The sequence below is a fragment of the Psammomys obesus genome, unplaced genomic scaffold, assembly GCF_907164565.1.
Source record: "Psammomys obesus unplaced genomic scaffold, mPsaObe1.curated_primary_1811, whole genome shotgun sequence".
Classification (NCBI taxonomy): Eukaryota; Metazoa; Chordata; class Mammalia; order Rodentia; family Muridae; genus Psammomys; species Psammomys obesus.
In genome coordinates this window covers 5753440-5774793 of record NW_026596147.1, presented here as the reverse complement: position 1 = coordinate 5774793, position 21354 = coordinate 5753440, and the positions used below count along the sequence as shown (strand labels likewise).

General features: G+C 42.2%; 1 protein-coding gene across 6 annotated transcripts in view; it reads right to left on the bottom strand.

Annotated features, from left to right (window-relative positions):
- Fat1 (FAT atypical cadherin 1) overlaps nt 1-21354 on the bottom strand; it is a 118954-nt gene that overhangs the window by 3941 nt on the left and 93659 nt on the right. For 2 of the 6 annotated variants that reach the window (XM_055593658.1, XM_055593659.1), the window contains exons 11-27: nt 20605-20801; nt 18764-18917; nt 18007-18240; nt 16476-16865; nt 14767-14981; nt 14365-14502; nt 12801-12944; nt 12070-12267; nt 10941-11742; nt 10158-10289; nt 8579-8736; nt 7552-8014; nt 6521-6674; nt 6248-6358; nt 4057-4688; nt 3259-3396; nt 741-800 (exon numbers count right to left, since the gene is read on the bottom strand). In XM_055593658.1, coding sequence (XP_055449633.1) covers nt 741-800; nt 3259-3396; nt 4057-4688; nt 6248-6358; nt 6521-6674; nt 7552-8014; nt 8579-8736; nt 10158-10289; nt 10941-11742; nt 12070-12267; nt 12801-12944; nt 14365-14502; nt 14767-14981; nt 16476-16865; nt 18007-18240; nt 18764-18917; nt 20605-20801 — 4320 coding nt within the window. Of the gene's footprint in view, nt 1-740; nt 801-2628; nt 2682-3258; nt 3397-4056; nt 4689-6247; nt 6359-6520; nt 6675-7551; nt 8015-8578; nt 8737-10157; nt 10290-10940; nt 11743-12069; nt 12268-12800; nt 12945-14364; nt 14503-14766; nt 14982-16475; nt 16866-18006; nt 18241-18763; nt 18918-20604; nt 20802-21354 lie in introns of those variants that run through there. The other 4 variants (XM_055593664.1, XM_055593663.1, XM_055593660.1 and 1 more) reach the window with 4 other exon arrangements.

Sequence of the window (21354 nt, the reverse complement as noted above, 5' to 3'; positions counted from 1 at the left end):
TGTGTGTGTGTGTGTGTGTGTGTGTGTGTGTGTGTGTGTGTGTGTGTGTGTGTGGTGTGGTGTGGTGTGTTTGGGAGGCCATGCACACGAATATGTGTGTCCATGTGGAGGCCCATGGTGGGATGTTGGGACTCATCCCGGTTTCTCTTTCACACCAGGGTCTCTCAACCAAACCCATAGCTCGCTTACAGTCCTAAGAGGTAGCTTGCTCTGAGGATTCCATGCCTCTGTCTTCTAAGGCAGGAATTACCAGAAGGCCACCATGCCCATCCTCATTGACATGGGTCCTGGGGACCTGAACTTTGGTCCTCAACACTTGCATGCCAAGCACTTTTTCCCTGGGCCATCTCTCTGACCCTGCATGTGTGCTCTTGATGGTCTATGCAAGTAATTCTTGATTGGTGATTTTTTTTACATAAGGAAATTCCTAGATCTAAATCAACTGGAAACTTATTAAAAATGAAAGTTCTCAGGCCTAATAAAGACCTACTTGGTCAGAAATTGGTGCTAGGAACAGGTCCCCAAGTTCTCAGCAGCCATCCATAATATTAAAAAAAAAAAAAAAAGACATACATACAAATATTTTCACAACACATACTGTCAACATAAACTTCCCAAACTGAAACCCATCAAACCTCCCCCAAAGCATGTACGATTTTCATAATGGGATAGTAGGCAGAAGCTTCCCACCCCACTGATGGTCACCGCAAACCACAGACACAAAACACAAACACTTATACCTTCTTTATCCACCGTGTCAACGACAGCGTTGACAAGGTGTATGACAGTCACTATGGAAGCTTGTAAAAAGGCACAAAAGGAGCCAATTAGGAAAATCCTTAGTAGAAAACAGTGCATCACATAAAACCTCTTAATTTAATGCAGTTTCTCCCCTAATTTAAAGAGGTGAAATGAAGGCTTTGATAACACTAGACCCCTGCGCTCTTTCTGCTAGTTACAGGTCTCAGGACATTTCTAATCAAGCTACAGGCTTGCCATTATTAGTCAAGGAAACGACAGAACCATGTTTTAGTAGAAGTTGGGCAAAAAGCTTTGGCTAAGTATTTTATACAATTATAATTATAAATTATATCAGGGAAAAAACAATTCAGATTTACATGTCTTGGAAAAAGGTTACGCGTTCAAGGAACTAGTATACTACCTGAGAATAAAGAAATCTAGCAAGAGGTCTGTGCAACACAACCACAAGACTGGTTGTATCCCTGTTCCTGAGCGTGTATTTCTCACCCCACAGAAGCTATGTAGATTCCTTTTTCATTTGTGCAAGATTATTTTAAAGTCCCCATGTCAGCTCCAATGTGCATGTAAACATTCTAACTCGGGGACATTCTAATCCTGGGATTTAATGACTACTTAACCTAGTATGTGAAAGAAAAACAAAACAAAACAAAGCAAGCTTCCTGCTATTGTTAAGGCTCACATAAGGAAGAGATTTTCCTCAATTAGCTGGGTGGGCTGAGTGGACTGGAATGGCCTGCACATGGGAGCTGTCCCAGCTGTGCTTGGGGCTTGGTGCTCCTACTACAGGTGCTGAATGGGGAGCGGACTGAACTATGAAAGCTAACGCCTTAATTACCAAGAAGGTGAATGACTTCTAGGCCCTGGAGAAACAAGGAAACCAAGACTTCCCTTAGAGCTAGCGGAGATGCAGCCCTCCCGGACTCCGAAGCTACAGACCCACACAAGAACTGTTGGTGCTCTCTTGAGACTTTAGTTAATTATGAAAAAGATTTAGGAAACTACTGATGAAATGTTAAGTGCAGACTCAGCTGAGACTTGAACTTTATGACTAAAAGTGATTGACTGATGTAATAATTAAAAACACCAACAGCCCTGTGCAGGCTTTCCCTCACACTGTTATCGCCTGAAAATAAACTTTCATAACTAAATGCCTTTGTAAAAGCATCTTAATATTTTTTTTTAAGAATGGGGTTTCCACAAAAACAACAAAACTAGAAAATATTGACAAAATCCTCAAATGTATCTTTGACAGCATTTAAGGGCCATAGTATAAATCACTTAAGCTGGCAATATAACCTTTCCAGAACTGAAACAAATGAAAGAAATGATCCCAGCTTGTTCTTGATGGTTTAGTAAGCGGTAATATATCCAAATTCTCCACCCAAGAATAAACAAGAGTGTGCTTTAAATAATGCAAAACTTGCTTGAAATCTTCAAAGAATAGAACATATTTATAATCACCTTTAATGGAGGAAAAGGGCTCTGCAGAGTTTTATAGATAAGCAGACCCAGAGACCCATAGATACGATTCATTACAAATTATATTACTCTGTTCATAAACTATGTTATTTTGGAAATGACAGTTATTAGCAATTTTCTTCTTTTCAATGATAAAATATTCTTTTTAATATCTAAACACACTGCACTTTTACACAAAGAGACAAAGTAAAACTGAGCCCACATTTTCTGAGATTTGATCATTTCCAGTAGATAACCACTATCAATGTAATGATACTTTCTTGTACATGTGCTAACACGATGAGGCTGTCTATCATTGCAATCCACCCTGGGGAAACCAGATAAACACAACTGCTGTCAGAGATCCCACGGCCAAACCTTCTTCATTAGAAATATAATCCGACTTACTAGCCATCTCTTAAACTCTGCTCTCAGTCAGTACGCTCTGATCCAAATGGGAGCTGGGGCAGCAGTGGGTTGGGGAAGAGACAAATAGAACCTTGTAATACCAAAGGTGTGACTGAAAGTGAACATTTCAGACTTCTACACATCTTTTCTCAGAGGGTGCATATATGTGCGTGTGCACTGCATGTTCAGAAAAACTGTTAGCGATCATGAAAGAAAGAAAGAAACAAACAAACAAAAAAAACCCACAAAGCTTCCATAACACTTACGGTTTTGCAAAAAAGTACAAATAATACAAGAACAGCCAACAGGCAAAATCAACTCTTTCTTTCTTTCCTACTACTACAGTTAAAATAGCTCTTCAGTAAGAACACTGCTTTGTTTTACAATACTAGGGACTGAACCCAGGGCCCTGCACACGCTAGGCAAGTGCCCTGTAACTGTGCTAACTTGAAATGTTTTCCCCAGCATAGGCTCATGCAAGTATTTACGCTGTATTGTACATCTCCGTCAAAGGAAGCATGGGGCATTTTAATCCAGTTAGGGGACCTGGTCCACCTCCATCACTGTATGACACAACAAGCCTCAGCAGCATTTCTAAGTGGCCACAGCACATCAGCACCCAACACTCACCATTGTCATCACAGGACTCTGACTGGAAAGAGCTCAGGGACTGCACCTCTGACAGGCTCTCCCTGGCGCTGTATGGCTGGGAGGGCTTTTCCTCCAGGGGCTTCTTGGAAAGACAAGGATCAAGATCCACCACTTTGGCTGAAAGGAAGAGACAGCAGGTAGGTGAGTTCCATGTTCCCCCGGTTCGTGGTTACACTCTGTAAGGAAAAACCTGGGCTGTGCTTGCTACGTGAGCTACAGAACGGAAAAGAAAGAACTAGAGAGGCATCCTAGACAAAAAACAGTAAAAAGGCTTCTACATAGTCTCAAGAGACCCAATAAACCAGAATTTCTCTATAAATAGGCCTAGAAAGAATAACTGATGATAAATTAAATTCCATCCTAAAATGGCATATATAACTTTTTTCTAAAGCTTCAGGCTTATGCTGAGCCACACATACAAATATTGCACAAATATGAACTCAGTTACCTTGTCTGGCTGTAATGAAAAAAGAAAATTAGTATATAAGCGATCTCCCCTCTATTATTTCTTGTTATAATAAAAGAACCCAAATCATAGTTGAGAATGTGCATCAGTAACAAAAGTGAAAGGGTCTTTGTAGAACATTAGTTAGAGCACCATTAAATCTTCTTTGTAAAAATAACTCCAAGCTCCCAATCCCCAGCCAGCAACTGGAATGCCCAAATGAGTTTCATGACCATCTCAGATGGGAAAGCGTCATCATCAGCCCCATAAGCCACTATGGCAGACCCGGGAACCTCAGCGGCACTTTGGTGAGACGGAAAATGCGCCCTTACCATCATAGTCGAAATCCCAGCTGGGCTTCTGTATGGAGTCACTGTCTGAGGGCGAGTTGGAAGGTGGTGGCGGAGGCAGGTTTGGAGCTACACTGCACACGGCCACAGCCTTCCGGTGGCCGTGCATAGACTCGGGGTTAAAAGTACTAAATTCCGGATGCTCTGGGATAGCCGAGCCTTCAAAAGAATTTCGATCCAGGTTGTTCCTCGAGTCACTTGGAATGCTTGGAGTGTAGGAGATAGGGCGGACAGGCACCTGGGGTGGGATGTCAGAGTAAATGTTCTTGTTGAGCTTTGAGTCAAAATAAGGTCTCTGTAGGAAAGCCGTGGTTGGTCCCAAACGTTTGTCTTCAGGTTCAGCCTGGTGTTTCTTCTTCCGGCTGATCATCTTCCGGCAGAGGACAAACACCACCACCAGTAAGAATATCCCGGCTATAAACACAATAATTCCTATCCCTTCGGCCAGTCCAATGTTCCATGGAGTGGACACATACTGGTTGGGAGTGGCGTCCTCACAGTGCTTCCCTCTGTACTCCTGGCTGCAGTTACAGTGATAGGAGCCATGCGTGTTCTCGCAAAGGGCCCCATTCCGACACGGGTTTCCAGCACATTCATCAATGTCACTCTGACATCTGCCAAGAGGAATGCAAGAATGCAGTAGATGTCGGACCACACCAGCCCTATACTCCTTCAGAAAGAACACTAAACACAGCAACCCTTCCTAAGAGACGCCAAAACAAAGCTGGGCGTTAAGCTATCAGAACACACCCAAACCAGGAACGAGAACAAAAGGCCTTTTGTGGAATAGTCACAAGAGGACAGGCTGAATGTATATTCGAGAGACAACCACATCAAGCCAATATCTAGCTGCATTTTTCCAGAAATAACAGATTACTAAATCAATTCAATAGGCTAAAACACCAGTCTGTTTCTAGGTCTCGTAGTCAAGCTATCATTTAGAAACTGGGACGCTAAGGTGCATTTTAATGAGTGGTGTATGCTGCAAATCGTTCTCATGGGCCAGATTAACTTCCAGTCAGAGTGGTCCTGTATGGGATTACGACAGTCCTATAAGACATGAGGGGATAGAAAACACACTCTCCCCTTAAAAATGATATTCCTTCCAGAATCATCTTCCTGCGCATGTCACAGTCACAAACTAGATCAGGGCCAAGTCCCTTCTGCTTTTCTAAACAGGGCCGTGTGGCTCTGTTGTATACACTTCCCTCACTCTTTCTCATTTGAAAAAAAAATATGTTTGGAAATTATGAACAACTAGAAGACTTTTTAAAAAAATACATTTTTTGTCAAATATGTAGGCACATGCATTGATTAGAACTGGGGGAAAAAATCAACGAATAAACTGGGGTCACATAACTAATGACAAAATTCAGGATTATAATAACTACAAGACTAAAATGATATGGAATAAAACTACAGGTGGACCACACCAGCAGCCAAATGAGACCAAGGGAGGCTCGTCTGAACACCCTTTGCTAGGATTTAAATGCTGCGTGATGACCTAGAGCTCACTATAGAGATGACACTCGCCTCCACAAGCCATAGATCCACCTGAGTCTGCCACCTGAGTGCAGGGATTGTGGGGTTTTCCACTGAGCCTGACTCCAATTACTTTTGAAAAGAGAACTGAGAAATCTTGTGCATTTTCCCCCAACACATATAGGTATGTATTTTTTTTTTTTTTTTTTTTTAGATATCAAAATGTCTAAATCATAACTGCCTCTTAGACTTACTGGGGCTTAGTAGAAATAGCTTAATAATTAGTATAATTAATATAACCAAAAGAGGAGAAAAGCAGCAACGTTTAGATGCTGGATCTATACTGGTAAAAAATACTCTGAGAAATTGTCATTAGTACTTTCTCAAGGATGGATGACATGGTGTCAAACGTATCTGCTTTAGAAAACACAATAAATGCAACCAGTTTACAAGCAATTGCTACCTGCCAAGGACCCATACATTCTTCATCTATAAATAATAGCTCTAAAGTATGAACGTGGGCCTTTCCAACTTTCTATGAATCTTTCTGATACAGTTTTCTGTACGTCATAAAAATGCCAGTGAGAACCGCCGCATCCAAGTGATGCGGTGTGAGTCGATGAAGCTGTGTTAATGGTCAGCGCACTGTGGAAAGGTGCAGCAGATATGAAGCTCGAAAGAAACCATTTACCTTTCTCCCCTAAAGCCTGAGTCACATTGACAGACAGCACCATCCAAACTGTCAAAACATGTTCCACCATTTTTACAGGGCTCATCTTTGCAGTATGGACTAAGCTGACATCTAAATAAGGAAATAAAAAAAAACATGCAAAAAAACCCTCATGAGATCACTGCAAATAAAATGAGAGAGTAATAACAACTGAAGAACACAGTGAGCTGTCCTAAGCAGAATTCCATGCTTGAAACATTTAGCCTTACAATTCATTAAGAAATACAAACATACCTCTGACCGGTGTACAAGCCCCTACATTGGCAAACAAAACCTCCATTGTCTACCACGCATGTTCCACCATAGAGGCAGGGGTTGGAGGAGCAGGGGTTGACGCTCACTTCACAGTATGTGCCTATGTATAATGCACCGCACTTGCAGTAATAACCTACAAGGTGGAAAGAGCAAATCCAGTCACTCAGTGACCAGAAAACATTTGGTTTGCTTATGCCTTTACGTTTAAGTGAAGATACAGTTCCCCAACATCTATGAAAGGTAGCAAAATGCCCATTCTCTCTAAATGAAGAGTAATCCATATGGGTACTGCCCATGGGTCGAATATCTCTTTTTCCAAAATGCTGGGACCAAAAAGAATTTAGACTTTGGAGTTTTTTAGATTTAGGATTTTTTTTTTTTTTAAACAAAATTTTCCCAGTGGAACATTTCTAAACTGGAAATCTGATATCCCAAATGTCCCAAACCCTGGAAATTTGATCAAAAAGTAGTGGATTTGGAAGCATTTTAGATTTTGGATGTTTAAATTTTTAGTATGTTCATCCTGAATAAGCTAACCAGGGAAGTGAAGAAAATACGTGTGACTAGATTTAGCTAATGACAATCACATAAGGCTGGTCCCTCAAATGTACAGGGCAAAACAAACTGTCCCACTGGTGGACATGCACACGAGAAACACAATTCAACAGTGTGTTTACACTCACAGGTAAAACTTCCCATGATATGCCTTTGGGGAACATGGCAACATAGTCTGCCTTGCTCACTCCCTTACACCCTGGACATGGCCTTAGTTTGTCTTTGGCCATGGTCACTGTGGTAGAAGGCAAAAGAACATGGTAAACCAACACTGGCTCTTTAGGCTAGCCCAAAGTCACAACACATGCTACCGAATTCTGATGCTATCTGGGACGAAGATGAGAAATGATGACATCGCTGGCGAACAAAAGGAGGCAAACCAATGCTATTCGGGAAAACTGCTTTTAAATGTACCCGTGGGTAACTCTGGGCGACTGTAGCTTTAGGAAGCCTACCTCCAGTAGGGGAGGGATTGCAAACGCCTCCATTCTGACACGGGTTGCTAGAGCAGTCTTCTGTGGCGGTTAATAAGCACCCATGAGATAAGTCCACCCACTCTTCGATGTGTGCATAGGCTCTTGGTTTGTTATTCAAGGGCAGCTCCTGCCCATTCAGATAAATGGAGTCCATGCAGCCCCTGAAACCGTTGGCCACCTGGCTGCTTCTTCCATGCTTTGATCCTTGCTGGCGGAGGTGGCCACCAAAAAACACATAGTTATCCAGGTTCAGGGTTTTCAGAGCCCCTGGGGCTGTACCAGACGCAGTGTGGACTTCATCTAGAACCAACTTAGCATAATTCCCCTCCACTTCAAGGGATACCACGTGCCACTGGCCATCATTGACTTGAATGCTTTGAACAGAGACAATTCCAGGGCCACTGCCACAGTCAAACTTGTACTGCAGTCTTCCAGTATGAATCTACAACAGAATAAATACCGTTCATACCAAGTCTGCGCAAATCCTATTAAGAAGTGTGAGGTTAGTGAGCGAAGGTCAAAAGAATGCAAACTTGCATTTAGTTGCTATGGAGCACATACTCATTAATCTATTATGCAAATAACAAAAATGGATCATCAGGGAGCGCTCACATCCAAAAATAACATGGATGTGACTAATAATTAACTGTTAACTGAACCCACACAGCACATAAATACACACAAAACATCATGTAGGATATCGGTAAAAACTATGCCAATGTTAGCAAGATATAATGAAGAGACTTGAATGTTAGCTGTTACATGTCTAAAAATGTTTGTTAAAGAACATCAGAAGTAAATTTCTATGCTACGGGACAGCAGCAAAAAATTTTAATTGCACCCAAGTGTCAAAATTATCCAGGCCACTCGCAGATCCTTGAGACTTGGAATAAAATCCTCTTTCTTAGTTTCTTTGTTTTTAAATGGGACAATCAAAACACAAAACAAAACTTACACATTCATAAAGTCTCCCACGGTCTGAGGTAAAAGGAAATATGAGACATACCTCCAGGATACTGTAGTCAGTTCCTCGAGCATACATTACAATTGCATGGGAAGAATAGGTTCTCAGCCGCATGGTCAATTTCATCTCTAACTTGTTTTCATTTTCCATCAGACGATATTTCACAAAGCTGTTTCCAGTAAAAGTTATGGATGAGCTCCCTACAGATTAGAGAAGAAAAACTTGTATCAGCACCGAACTTAAGCATGTTATTAAAAGTTTGAAAGTATGATCTTTTTCCTCCCCAGGGGGCTCCCCCCCCCAATTTAAAATATAGCAATGGCTGGGTGCAGTGGTGCACGCCTTTAATCCCAGCACTCAGGAAGGCAGACGCAGGCGGAGCTCCGTGGATCAGCATGGTCTACAAAGCAAGTCCAGGGCAGCCAAGGCCACAAAGACAAACCATGTCTTGAAAAAATAAAATTATAGTAATAGGCAAAGCGTCTGCTGGCTTTAACACACAGCCTAGCACAACTGACTTTCCATGTGGAAGAGAATGAGAGCTCTGCATCACAGAGAAATAAAATCTAAAATAATAGCAGAACTAAATATAAAATTGCTTTGTGTAAGTTATTAGCAGGTAATTTGAGAAAAAAATAGTGATGTAGCCTCAAGGTGATTTGGCAAACCTGTCAAGCAAAACACAAAACAAACCCATTCCTCAGAGAAGATGAAAACCATATCAGCCTTCAGAAATGAAAATTAAGTTATGTAGAATTGACTAAATAAAAAAAAAATCAATTTCAAAATGACAAAAGGCACATTTAATGGAATAAAGGAGCAGTAACAAGGGAGGGCAGATTGTAATAAGAAACATGCTAATATTCATAATACACAAAGAGATCTGCACATTCAGAAACAGACAGCCCAAGAGGCAAGCCACACAGCAGGAAATGTTGACACCAACTAATTAACAGAGAGATTTTTCCCATATGCAGACAGAGACATTAAAACTTAAATAAGTAAGTCTTCTGAGCCCATAAGGGAGGGAGCATGGCTTTTGACTGAAAGCTTTCAATACAGATGAAGAGAATGAGACACGAGACCTTCATGAATGTCTGGAAGAAATGGGAATGATCCATTCAACTATTTCGGAAACTACTATAACAGCGTATCTGATTTTTAAAATGCATTAAATTTGACTGCAGATTCTAGTCTCAGAGTACCATGAAACAGAGGAAGAAGCGCCAGGATGAACCTGAAAGGATTTTTAACAGGAAGGACACATTCTTTAACAGGCAGACACATAAATAATGGTGACAAAATCATGGTCCAGCTATTAAAGAGTGAGGATTACATACAATGAGCTGTGAACATGTCCTTAATAAGCTAAGCAGGGGAATAAAGCAAGAAGTTGAAGGCTATGGAAGAAACCAGGAGAAAGAGGGTTATTAGAGAGAAAGAAGGTTTATACAGCGAGTGAGAGGGGCTCAACAGACAGCTCCTACTCTCTTTGTTCATCTTTTCATTTACTTTGTTATGATAAACAACCTGCACATGATTCTCTACTCCAATAAAGAAGACAGTAATCGAAGCACTGTAAAGGATGGTTTGAAATGAATCTGGTCATGGGAGCCCTTACCTGGGCATTTACCGAACCCGCCCCCAGGACACACACAGCTGTATTTCTCCTCTCTGGGATCAGCGACACATTCAGATCCTGCAGGACAAGGGTTTTCTTCACACCCATGGTGGACAGGTGGGCAGTTTCCATCTTGATTTAGAAAAACAAGAGGAAGGCAGGAGAGAAAATAACAATTATGAAAATGATCATTACTCCCTACCTGCCACCCACCAAGCCCCAGTTCTGCAGCTCTCGAGGGTTGGACCTAGGCCTCCTGTACGCTAGACTAGCACTCTTCCACTGACTTACCTTATCCCCAGCCCTTTTTTCCATTGTTTCATTTTGAGAGAGACTGTCAACTCTATTGCCCAGGCTGACCTGGACCCCTTATGTAGCCTACTATGGCTCTGAACTTATACTCCTTCCAAGCAGCTGGGATCATAGGCCTATATCACCAGGTCTGGCCATGAAACAGTCTTCTTCTTTTTAAAAAACAAACAAACAAACAAAAAAACATTTTAGAGTTTAATTTTATGTGCCTGGGCGTTTTGCCTGTATGTATATCTGTGTACCATTTCGGTCCCTGGTACCCATGAAGCCGGAAGAGGGCATTCCTGGAACTAGAATTACTAATGGTTGTGAGCCACTATGTGGGTGCTGGAAATCGAACCTGAGTCTTATGGAAGAGTAGCCAGTACAGGTGAAGACTGGCTCTTAACCTCTCAGCCATCCTATAGTCCCCCCCCCACACACAATAAAATACTCTTTTACACTCATCTCCACACATGCACACTCTATTACCTTTGCAGAGACACACAGCCGTTCTGTGGTGTCGGGGAGTCACGAAGCTCAGCCTGGCTGTGCTGTGAGTTGACATAACGTTCTCATCCACAGATACCTTCTCATCGCAGAACTTCCATGGGCAATCCAACCCTGCGCAGAGCTTCTGGAACACACCCAATATCCTCACCCCGATGATTTCCTCAATGTCGGTCACGGACGCGTTAATCCTGTGCAGAAGCTGTCTCGTTGAAACCTGGGTACCGCCTGACTTCTCTACAAACAGTAAGACATCTAGATGCGAATGAGGTTCGGAGGCCTGCAAGCTGATGATCTGTATGTCATTCTTCCTGACGCCCAGGATGTTCCGTAGAGCTCGCTGGAAGTTGCGCCAGTAGTCACCGACGAACTCTTCCGGGGTGAGGTTAGCGAAGCGAATGGCGATGGTGTGGTTCAGCATCTCCTGCGTCACTTGCTGGATATGCACGGTGATGTCAGCCACCGTTGTAAATTTCCCATCAGTTACGCTGACATTAAGAAGGTACTGGCCCACATCCAGCTTTCTGTGTGCAATAAGCTTACCCCCCGTGCTGGAAACAGAGAAGAGGCTGTCCATGTGCGGGTCCAGACTGTAAGTCAATGTGTCATACACGTCCTGGTCTGTTGCATGGATCTTTCCTATGACCCCACCTGAGTATTCCTCTCCAAAGGCAGTGATGAAAATCTCGAGCGGCAAGATGGCGGGTGGATGGATGCTTTCCTCAATAACCCTGATGTCAATGTGCGTCAAGGATGACAGCTGAGGTTTTCCATTATCAGCCACCTACGAAAACAGAAGTCACCTCTGGCATCATTACAACATCCTCCCCCCAAAAAAAGCTTGTATTTTGCTTATGTCCTACAAACTGATCAACTGCTAGGGATTCAGTTCTCATCGAGAAGCCCACCAATGAAAAGGACACTGAGCCCCACCTCAGCCTATGAAGGAGTAGCCCGAGTGCCACTGAGACCAAACTGGACGTGCACTCAAAAGACAAATCATATTCATTTCTGCTTTCTTGTAACTTATAAGGAAGCTGGCTAAATATACGATGATAACCACCTGCGCTGTCCTCCACGAACCCAAGTAAAGCCACCAAGCCTTCAATACCTTCACACGCAGAAGGTAGTGGTCCTTCACTCTCCTCTCTATCGTAGCTGCTGTCAGCAGGACCCCATGCTGGTTCACTTCAAATGTGTTGTCATCATTTCCACTCACGATAGTGAAGAAGAAGGGGGGGCCGTTGTGAGAAGAGTCCTTGTCTGTCACTACCAGCTTCAGGACACTGAAGCCCACTGGCTTGTTCTCCTGCACAACGTTAAAGAAGCAGTACAAGAAGCAATCAACACAACCATGTGGCTTTCTGGTAAATAGACAACAAAACCTTAGTGCTAATGCATCAAGGAAGTGGGAAGAGGGGGAGGGGCGTGAAGGGGATGGGAGAGGGCAGGCACACGTAAAGTGAGAGCAGTAATAACTGGCGATGAGGTCAAAGAGGGGTGAAGTAGGTTGAATGGGATCCAAGGGCTGGAGAAGTAGCAGGGAAGAGAACAATGTGGTGAAAACCAAGGCAGTAAAAGATATGACTATGAAGAGTTCTTCCTTGTTAATCCTAGGACAGTGAGAGTGTCTTAAAAAAAACAAAACAAAACAAAACAAAACAAAACAAAAAGAACAACAAAAATAACACTTCCTCTGTACTAAGACAGGGACTCCTCTAAACTCATCTTTCCCAGTTTTCTGAAACATGGTCCTTGGAAAGGAAAGCTATTTCAAGTGAGTGCCTGCGGCCAGGGGAAGATGGAAGAGGCCCTCTCCTCTGGAACACACCGCCCTTTTACCTGGATGATGACGCTGTAGTTGTCTCTGGAGAAGAGAGGGGCATTGTCATTGACGTCTGACACATCGATGTTCACCGTGGTTGTGTTGACTCTGGGTGGATTGCCATTATCAGCAGCTTGCACCGTAAGCGTATAACCTGAGATCTTTTGTAGGGAAAGACAGAACACCCATTCCTTTGTATGGTGCCTGTCAACTGGGAGCCCAAGATCTCATTTGCTAAGCTTTTGTCTAGAGACTTCCCTAAAATTAAAATAGCCTCCCCCCCCCCCCGCCAGTGAGTGAGTGCACTATTTTCTCAACAGAAATAGTTATCAACAAGAAGCAGATTCTTTGATGTCTGCCGTTAAGAATCTTATTAGAGTGCTTGATCTTAAACATCTTACAGTTCTATTAGAAATAAAAGGAAGAAAAGGACAAATTATGCAAATGACCAGAGGAAACTGCAAACCCAGCTCAAATGCTGTTACTTTGGCAACACCGAAGGTGGCACCTTCAAGAGAGGCTAAATCTTGATGAACCAGAGACAGAGACTTGTGCTGCTTCTTGACCTGTGTGCAGACTCCTTTCCAACACCTCAAGATGTGCCAGGTTACAGTCGCCTTCAATTTCACACTTGGATTACACTTAGCCATTTAAATCCCTCAAGGTGATATTTGTGGCCTCTTGCAAAAGAAATCAACTGAGACAGCTTCTCTGTTAGAGCAGTTCCCTGCTACAGGAGCTTTAGAGTAAGCAATGGGAGAAGACTGGAAGATGGATAAATCCCAGCATACCATTCTGTAGGACTTGAGTCTAGCAAGACTGTTCCACCACAGTGGCCTTGAGAACTCCACAGGCCACCTCCTCTACCATCTCTTAGTGGAAACAGTGTGTTAAAAGAGCTGGGTTCTTTAGTTGCAATTACTAAATTTCAGTCAGGTATGGTGAAAGGCACGTGTGATTTCAGCACTCAGAAAGCTGAGGCAAGAGTATGGTGAATTTGAGGCCAGCCTGAACTAGGTATCAAGGTCATGCTTTAAAAAGAGAAAAAGAACCTCATTTTAGTCTGCCTACTAGAATATATTTTGTCATGCTTCCCAGACTCTTAAGAAAACCCCACTCAAAAACACTGGAGTGTAGACAGCAGAGCTGCCCCCGTGTCTCGCCCACTCTCCACAGCTGATGCCTTCTGGTGGGGCTGCAGGTGGAGAAAGACTCACCTTCCCTCGTGGGGCTGGCCAGTAGGAGTCTGACCATGGTCCAGTGGAGTATATGGACAACACAAAATGGACGTGTGTGTGGGTGACCAGTGGAGGTGGGGCGGACATAACAGGACTGGGAGGTGAGTGCAATCAGAGTGGATGATGTAAGATTCCCAAAACATGAAAATTTTTAAAAAGAAAAAAAAAAAAATCAGAAAAAAAAAGCTGAAGACCTGAAGCTGAAACTTTAATCGACTTTCCAATATTTCCATCTTGGCCTGTCATTTCCTAAGATGTAGTTTCTACTCTTCTAAGACTTCACATCATACCGAGCAGTTATGAACACAAAGCTTTAGTGCTTCGTTAACAATTTAAAGCTTACCGTCTCCCGGTCTAGGGTCTTCGTTACTTTCACTTCTCCTCTGACAGGGTCAATTGTAAACGGACTTCCTTGGTTACCCTCTAGAATTGAGTAGTGGATGTGGCTGTTTGAAGGTCCATCAGCATCGTCAGCCATAATCTAGGAAATATCACTCTCATTTAGGACACAGCTAAGGAAGGGATAGAGGAAATAGCAGCCAGTTGTTTTATGACAGTTACTTAAAGCCACTAATTGGCTCCACAAGGACCTTCCTAATTTGCAGTGGTGAGGACTCACATCATCTCACAGGGAGTATTCTAGCACAGAGCTCTAGCAGTGCTCTAACATATTTTAGAAAGAATTAGTACGGGAACTGGAATGCTTTTACTAACTGCTCCTGCAAGAAGAGGCCAAAGTACGTACTGTAATGACAGACTGCTCAAGAGCCGCGTCCTCGCTGACCACTGTGGTGTAGGTGTCCTGGCTGAACACTGGGCTGTTGTCATTGATGTCTGTGACGTTGATGTTCACAGTAGCCACATCACTTAAGGAAGGCGTGCCTCCGTCAGTGGCCTCCACAGTCAGGTAGTACTCATGGGAGCTTTCATAATCCAGGTTCTCGATGACAAATACGGCCCCTGTACGGAGAAACGTAATTACTTCTAGCACTCTGCAGTTCCATTTTTTTTTTCTTGGTACAACATTACCACCTTTAAATACATTTAGTTCTCATTTCAAAAACATTTTTTTCCCTACATTTTCTGGTTTAATTCAATAATTTAAAATTATGATTTTTACTCATCCGACATCCCTGCTTATTTCCTTTATATTCCTAAGTGGCATTTAATCCCTGGTACCTGCCAATAATGCTAGCTCTGCTTAAAATGACTGATGCTGTTAAAATGGCAGGGACCCTTATACTTCTTTGAGGCACTTCACTACAGTTTAATACTTTTTTTTTTTTTTTTAATAAAAATTCAATTTAGTGCCTTTTGGTTTCTCTCTTGTTGTTATTATCATGCTTGTCCTTTTGAAAACCCTTCATCTTATTAAATATCTCCCCTGAGAATGGGACACAGGGATCATGAGACCAGCCTGGACAATAAAGAACTTGTTTCAATAAACAAATAAATAAAATAAAATCCTTTACTGATTTAACAACACCTATAACATTTCTCTGTTCAACTTAGTCCATCCTACTTGAAAGAAAAATTTCTATGAAAGTCCTAAAAATGTTATCAGACTTTAAATATTATAGAATAGCTCATAAGACATCTATTCTTCATCAGAAATAGTCACACATAACATTCAACTAAATACAGCATGAAAGAGTTACATCTTACAGTGTCCTAGAGCCGATAGGTATTTTAGACCGTAGAGTAATACAACTACACCAGTATTCACGAAGTGGAAGTTAGTCATGGCTGACCCTTGGCACTGCTGGCTCAGTGGAACCCAATCTCCTTTGACTAGTGTATGTAATGAGCACAGTAAAGAAATCAACTTAAGGGCTGGAGAGATGGCTCAGACGTTAAGAGCACTGGCTGCTCTTCCAAAGGTCCTGAGTTCAATTCCCAGCAACCACATGGTGGCTCACAGCCATCTATAATGAGATCTGGTGCTCTCTTCAGGTGTGCAGGTGTACATGCAGACAGAAGATTATATACAGAATAAATAAAATTAAAAAAAAAATTCTTATAAAAGGAAGTCAACTTAAGGAATGCCCCGTATAGGAACTGAGATATAAGAGGTCAAAAGGACAGTGTAATAGGACACTCGATGTGCCTTTGATATCAGGATGAATAATGACACGTTATTACCACTAAGCATCCTTCCTTGGCACACCTGGGATAGTTTGCATCATCACTAAATTGTCTGAGTGGGATTCGATAGTTTGTTCCAAATTGGTTTGTAATTTATAATGGACATTCCAGAAACTAGGCACCACATAGAATCAGAGTGTGAAGGTTTCCACACTATTTCAATCCCACTTTAAGCAAAAGAAAGGAAACTTGAGTTTTATCTCTTCAGAACACACACTGACTACCTGAGATCCCTCACTTTATGAGACGTGGAATCCGAAACAGATCCTCAGTAAGGAACGGGGCTTCCTCATTTACACAGAGACTTACCTGTCTTAGAATCTATGCTGAATTTTCCATGTTCGTTTCCGCTTATTATGGAGTAGGTGATTTCTGCATTGGCCTCGATATCCCGACTTGCTGCGTACACCTGGAGAATTTGGGTCCCGATGAGAATGTCCTCAGACACAGCGGCACCGTACTCACGGTACTCAAACACAGGTGGGTTGTCGTTTATATCCAACACTGACACGACCACAGTGCCAGTAGCCGACAATTTCCTTGGCAATCCTTGGTCCACTGCTTTCAAAGTGAGAGTATATACTGCCTGTAGTTCTCTGTCCAAATGCTTTTCTAATTGGATAATCCCAGACAGCTCGTTAATGGAGAACTGCCCATCAGCAGAGTCGATCAGTGAGTAAGAGATCTTCCGATTCAACCCTGTCAAAACATGAAATCCTATTAGGTTTCATAGCTGAAAATTTTAAAACGCGGGACACTGTTAAACGATGAAATGCAAACAAATATAATTTAAAGATCCTTATGTAGACGAATTACAAACTTATGGACTTACACATGGCTGATTTGGGGGCCCTTTCACTGTTACTACATGACAGGAGTCAAGATCTTTTGATGTGGTATCTTTCTTAATCCTTTGAGAACATCATACATGCATAACATGTATTTTGATAGTATTTACCCCACTTCTTAGATCTTCTAGCTCTTCTTAGATCTACCTCTGTACTCCTTCTCATCTTCATATTTGTTTTTCTTTTCTTTTTTTTTTTAAATTAAATAATTTACCAAGTCCAACTTGGGCTGCCCTTGACTCACAGGTATGGGCCCACCCATGAGAACTGGCTGGCCAACCCGGGCCCATATAATGAAAGAAAATGGACTCTCTCTCCTACATAATTTGTCAATAACTCCTCAACTAGAAATAGGGTCTCTTGAGCCCCTGTCCCCTCCAGGCTGGACTCTATAAGGCTTACTAAAATGAAATCTATTTGTTACTTACCTTCAGTGACAAAGAGTTGTTTAAAATGTGACTTTTAAAAATTCTTCAATGTTAATGAATCAAGAAGGCATTTTACTCTCTGTTATCAGAATGTCTGAATGCACACACTTATTTTCGTCACAAATATTTTTGAGAATTTATAAAATTTTAACACTACAGTACTCGCTTGTTATGTTCCCGTGATACTGTAACTTCTTTAACAATGCTACTGATTTATTCACAAAAAGCACCTCATGACGTTGGCAAAATGATAGCCAAGCATATGAAAGCTGCACATGCAAGCCCCAACACTGGGTGGGGTGGGGTGGGGTGCCGTGGGAATCAGTGAATGAAGTCAGTGACCACAACTTAGACACATGACAGGTAGTTCACTGCGCGTAACTGTGGAGACTTTACACATTAATGAAAAATGGCTTAGTTATGGCGATTACAAGAATGCTGAGCTCCATCATACGCATGAGGAAAGGAAGAGGTCAAATACACTCTGCTGGGGTGTGTCCCCCTGGGGGGCCCAAAGCCTTCTTGCACACCCCAAGGGCAGAGCATCTCCTTGACTCAGGGTACCTGCATCTGCATCGGTGGCCTGCACTCTTGTCAACAGTGTCCCAGGCTCTGTGTTTTCAAACACGGTGATGGTGTACGGGTCCGCAGTGAACTCAGGGGCATTGTCATTCACATCTTCTAATGTGAGCACAACCGCTGCCTGACAGGATCTTCCCCCTCCATCTGTGGCCTTGACGAGAAGATTGTAAACCGCTTGCTCCTCGCGATCAAGGAGGGCTATTGTTCTCAATTCACCTAGAAACAAACAGAAATAAATGGGGCCACAGGAGATTTAGGATATGAACCATGATTTTCCATCATCTTTTTTTTTTTTCCTCCTACAATTACAAAATCTGAACCACGACTCTCATTTGGAGAAAAATAATATCCACAACTACCTTACCAAGTTCGAAAGCTTAGAGATGAGAAGAAAATATGGAACATTCATTATAGAACATGCCAAATCACAAAGTTAGATCCACAGATTTATGAAACACACTATAAAAGTAAAGCAGGAATTTCTAGATTCACCCTGAGTTTTTCCAAGGAATCTGTAGCAACATCTAAATCGTAGGAGTCCAAGGAGACTGAGCTGCTTGTTTTTAATCTCATCCCAACCTTTACACATTAAGTGGCTGCTTAGATTTCTAAGATGTTGTTCCCACAGCATCAGAATAAAATTTAAAAGAGAAAAATGTAATTTCCAGTCTGTACATGATCTCATGTCACCCGCATATAGGAAATACACAATTAAATTAGTCCCAAATTCCATCCGTACCTGTGTCTGGATTCAGTCTGAACTTTTCTGCACCTGAACCAAATAAAGTGTAAGTAATCTCAGCGTTGGACCGGATATCTGCGTCTGTGGCAGAGACCTGCATGACCAGCTTCCCGGGGAGGGCGTCTTCAGGAATGGTATCAGAATATGAAGTCTACAAGACGTTAAACAACACCATTACAACAGAAGCATTCAAAGCCAGCAGTGACGGCCAAGGGAATGATGGAAAAGAGATTATTCCATTTGGGCAAGGAAAACATGGGAAATGACTGAAGTTAATACTCAAGGAGCCTTTAAAACGATCGTTCTTATAAAACAGATGTGAGAACAAGGAAGAGCCTTGTAATAGGCACCAGCTCCATATCCATGAGTCTGGCCTGATACTTAAATCGTGGGATACAAAATACAATGTGCCATTGAGCAGTTTTATACTTAACTCAGACTCTTATGAGAAAATGTTAGGTAGTCGCCTAAATTTATCTAGGAACTAGAGGAAATATATAGCTGTTACATTATAATTACTTAATTTGAAGTGCAGAGATTTGCTGTGTGTGTATAACCGTTTATCACACAAAATGAAACAACAGTTAGAAATGTTCTTCGTGGGATGAGGAAAAAGAGGAGGAAATAGATGAGGGTCAGGCATGTTGATACCCTGCCTGGTTTCCTCTTTCTTCACATCTGCCTAAATCCTCACACAGCTGGACCCTTGGTTCCAGTTCCAATTATCACGTTAGCCACGCCATAAATAGAACACAAGGGAAAGACATTATGCTTCTGTTACACTGCCTTCCTAATACGAGCTTAATACAGGAAAAATACATTTCAGGGTTCACAAAACTGGGTATTTTTAACAATGACTACCTCAAGTGGTTGTGTTCCCGATTATAGTATTACCTAATGTATATTAAATGGTATATTAAAAAAACATGAACTTGGTAAAATTTAATATATACTATATACAAATAAAATATGTATTATTATGTATTATATATATACATGTGTGTATATATATATATACATATACACACACACACACATATAAAATGTAATATATTAAAAGAAAAGATACATAGCCCATCACTGTCATTCAAAAATACAAATACGTGTTGGATTAACTGCTTATGTCTCAGAAGTTGCACTTCCCCCGACAATGAATTTCTTTGTTCACTTCTCTGAGAATGTGTGGCGATTCTCCTACCTCGGACAGATGCGCTGGGATACCAGGTGCTCGTCCCTATGCCCGGATCCTTTTCCATGACTGCTAACACATGCCCCATCGCTGGCAAACAAAGTCAGTATGCCCACACCTGCCTTCCCTCTTCACACTCCAAGGCCCTCCATTTCTACTCCCTGCTGTAGAGGTAGAGAGCCACTTTCTGAAGGCCAAGCCAGGCTCTGCTGCTGGGCAGTTTTCCATCACCCGGCTCCAGCCATCGCTCTTGCTAGAGTTCCTCACCCCATCAGTAGCAGAAGCCATTCCACTGACCTCTCAGTGTGAACAGCCAATTACTCAAAATGGTCTGTTAGAACACGTGTGTGCTGTGCGGGGGAAACTGCTGGCCAGATGCCCCCCCCCATAACTGTACCCTCAAACGAAGAGACCATCGTCATAGAAAGTTTAGAGAGTTTTTTTTAAGAGACAGAGCACTATAAGAGGCCCATGTTTTACATTATTTCAGACCAACATTCTTGACCACTGTCCTGCCCATTTGACTCCATCCACCGCAACAAGAAGCAACTATAAGACAATACTCATGGGAGTTACAACGCGTCAAACACTGTTCCGTGGGGAAAAAGAAAAATGAGGAGACTTACAACCCTAAGGGAAACACACCCACCTTCTCACAAACAGGACTGTTGTCGTTGGCATCTAGAACTTTCACTTCAACTCTTGCTTTGGAAGAGAAGGTCCCATCGGTTGCTGTGATGGTCAGAAGGTAACTGTCCTTTTGCTCCCTGTCTAGCAGTTTCTTCACGTACACCTTCCACTCGTTTTGTATATTTTCCACAGCAAACTGTCCCAAAGCATCACCTCCTAGTAAATTAAGGGAGGAAGATGATGGCCAAAGTTGTAGGATTAGAAAGTTGAATTAATCAACCATGAGAATAGGCGACACAAAAAACGTATAGCATTGTGGTTAGGCATCCCTAGGTCCCAACCTGTCCAGGGGCAGGGGTTTCCTCTCCCCCCTTTCTCGATCACACTTTCTTCTTTCTTTCTGTATTTTTCCTCTCTCCTCCTTCTCCCTCTCCCTCCCTGCCTGGCAGCGGAGAGCTGCTTCCAAATAAACCTGTATTTACATACTTTAACTTGTCATGCATTAGCTTCATATCGCCCCTTCAAGCATGTGTATCAGTTATAGTTTAAATGGCCCACACAGTACTTAAAAGTATAATTAAATTTGATATTAGCTTTTATTATAGTAGCTTTTCTTTTGTTTCTGATGCTGTAGTTTCGTATCCTGACCTGGCCTGAACTCACTCTGTACTCTGGGCTGCAGACCAGGCTGGCCTCTAACTTAAAGAATCCTCCTACTTTAGCTTCCTTTGAACTGGGAATATGTGTGCTACACGTATTACCACATATC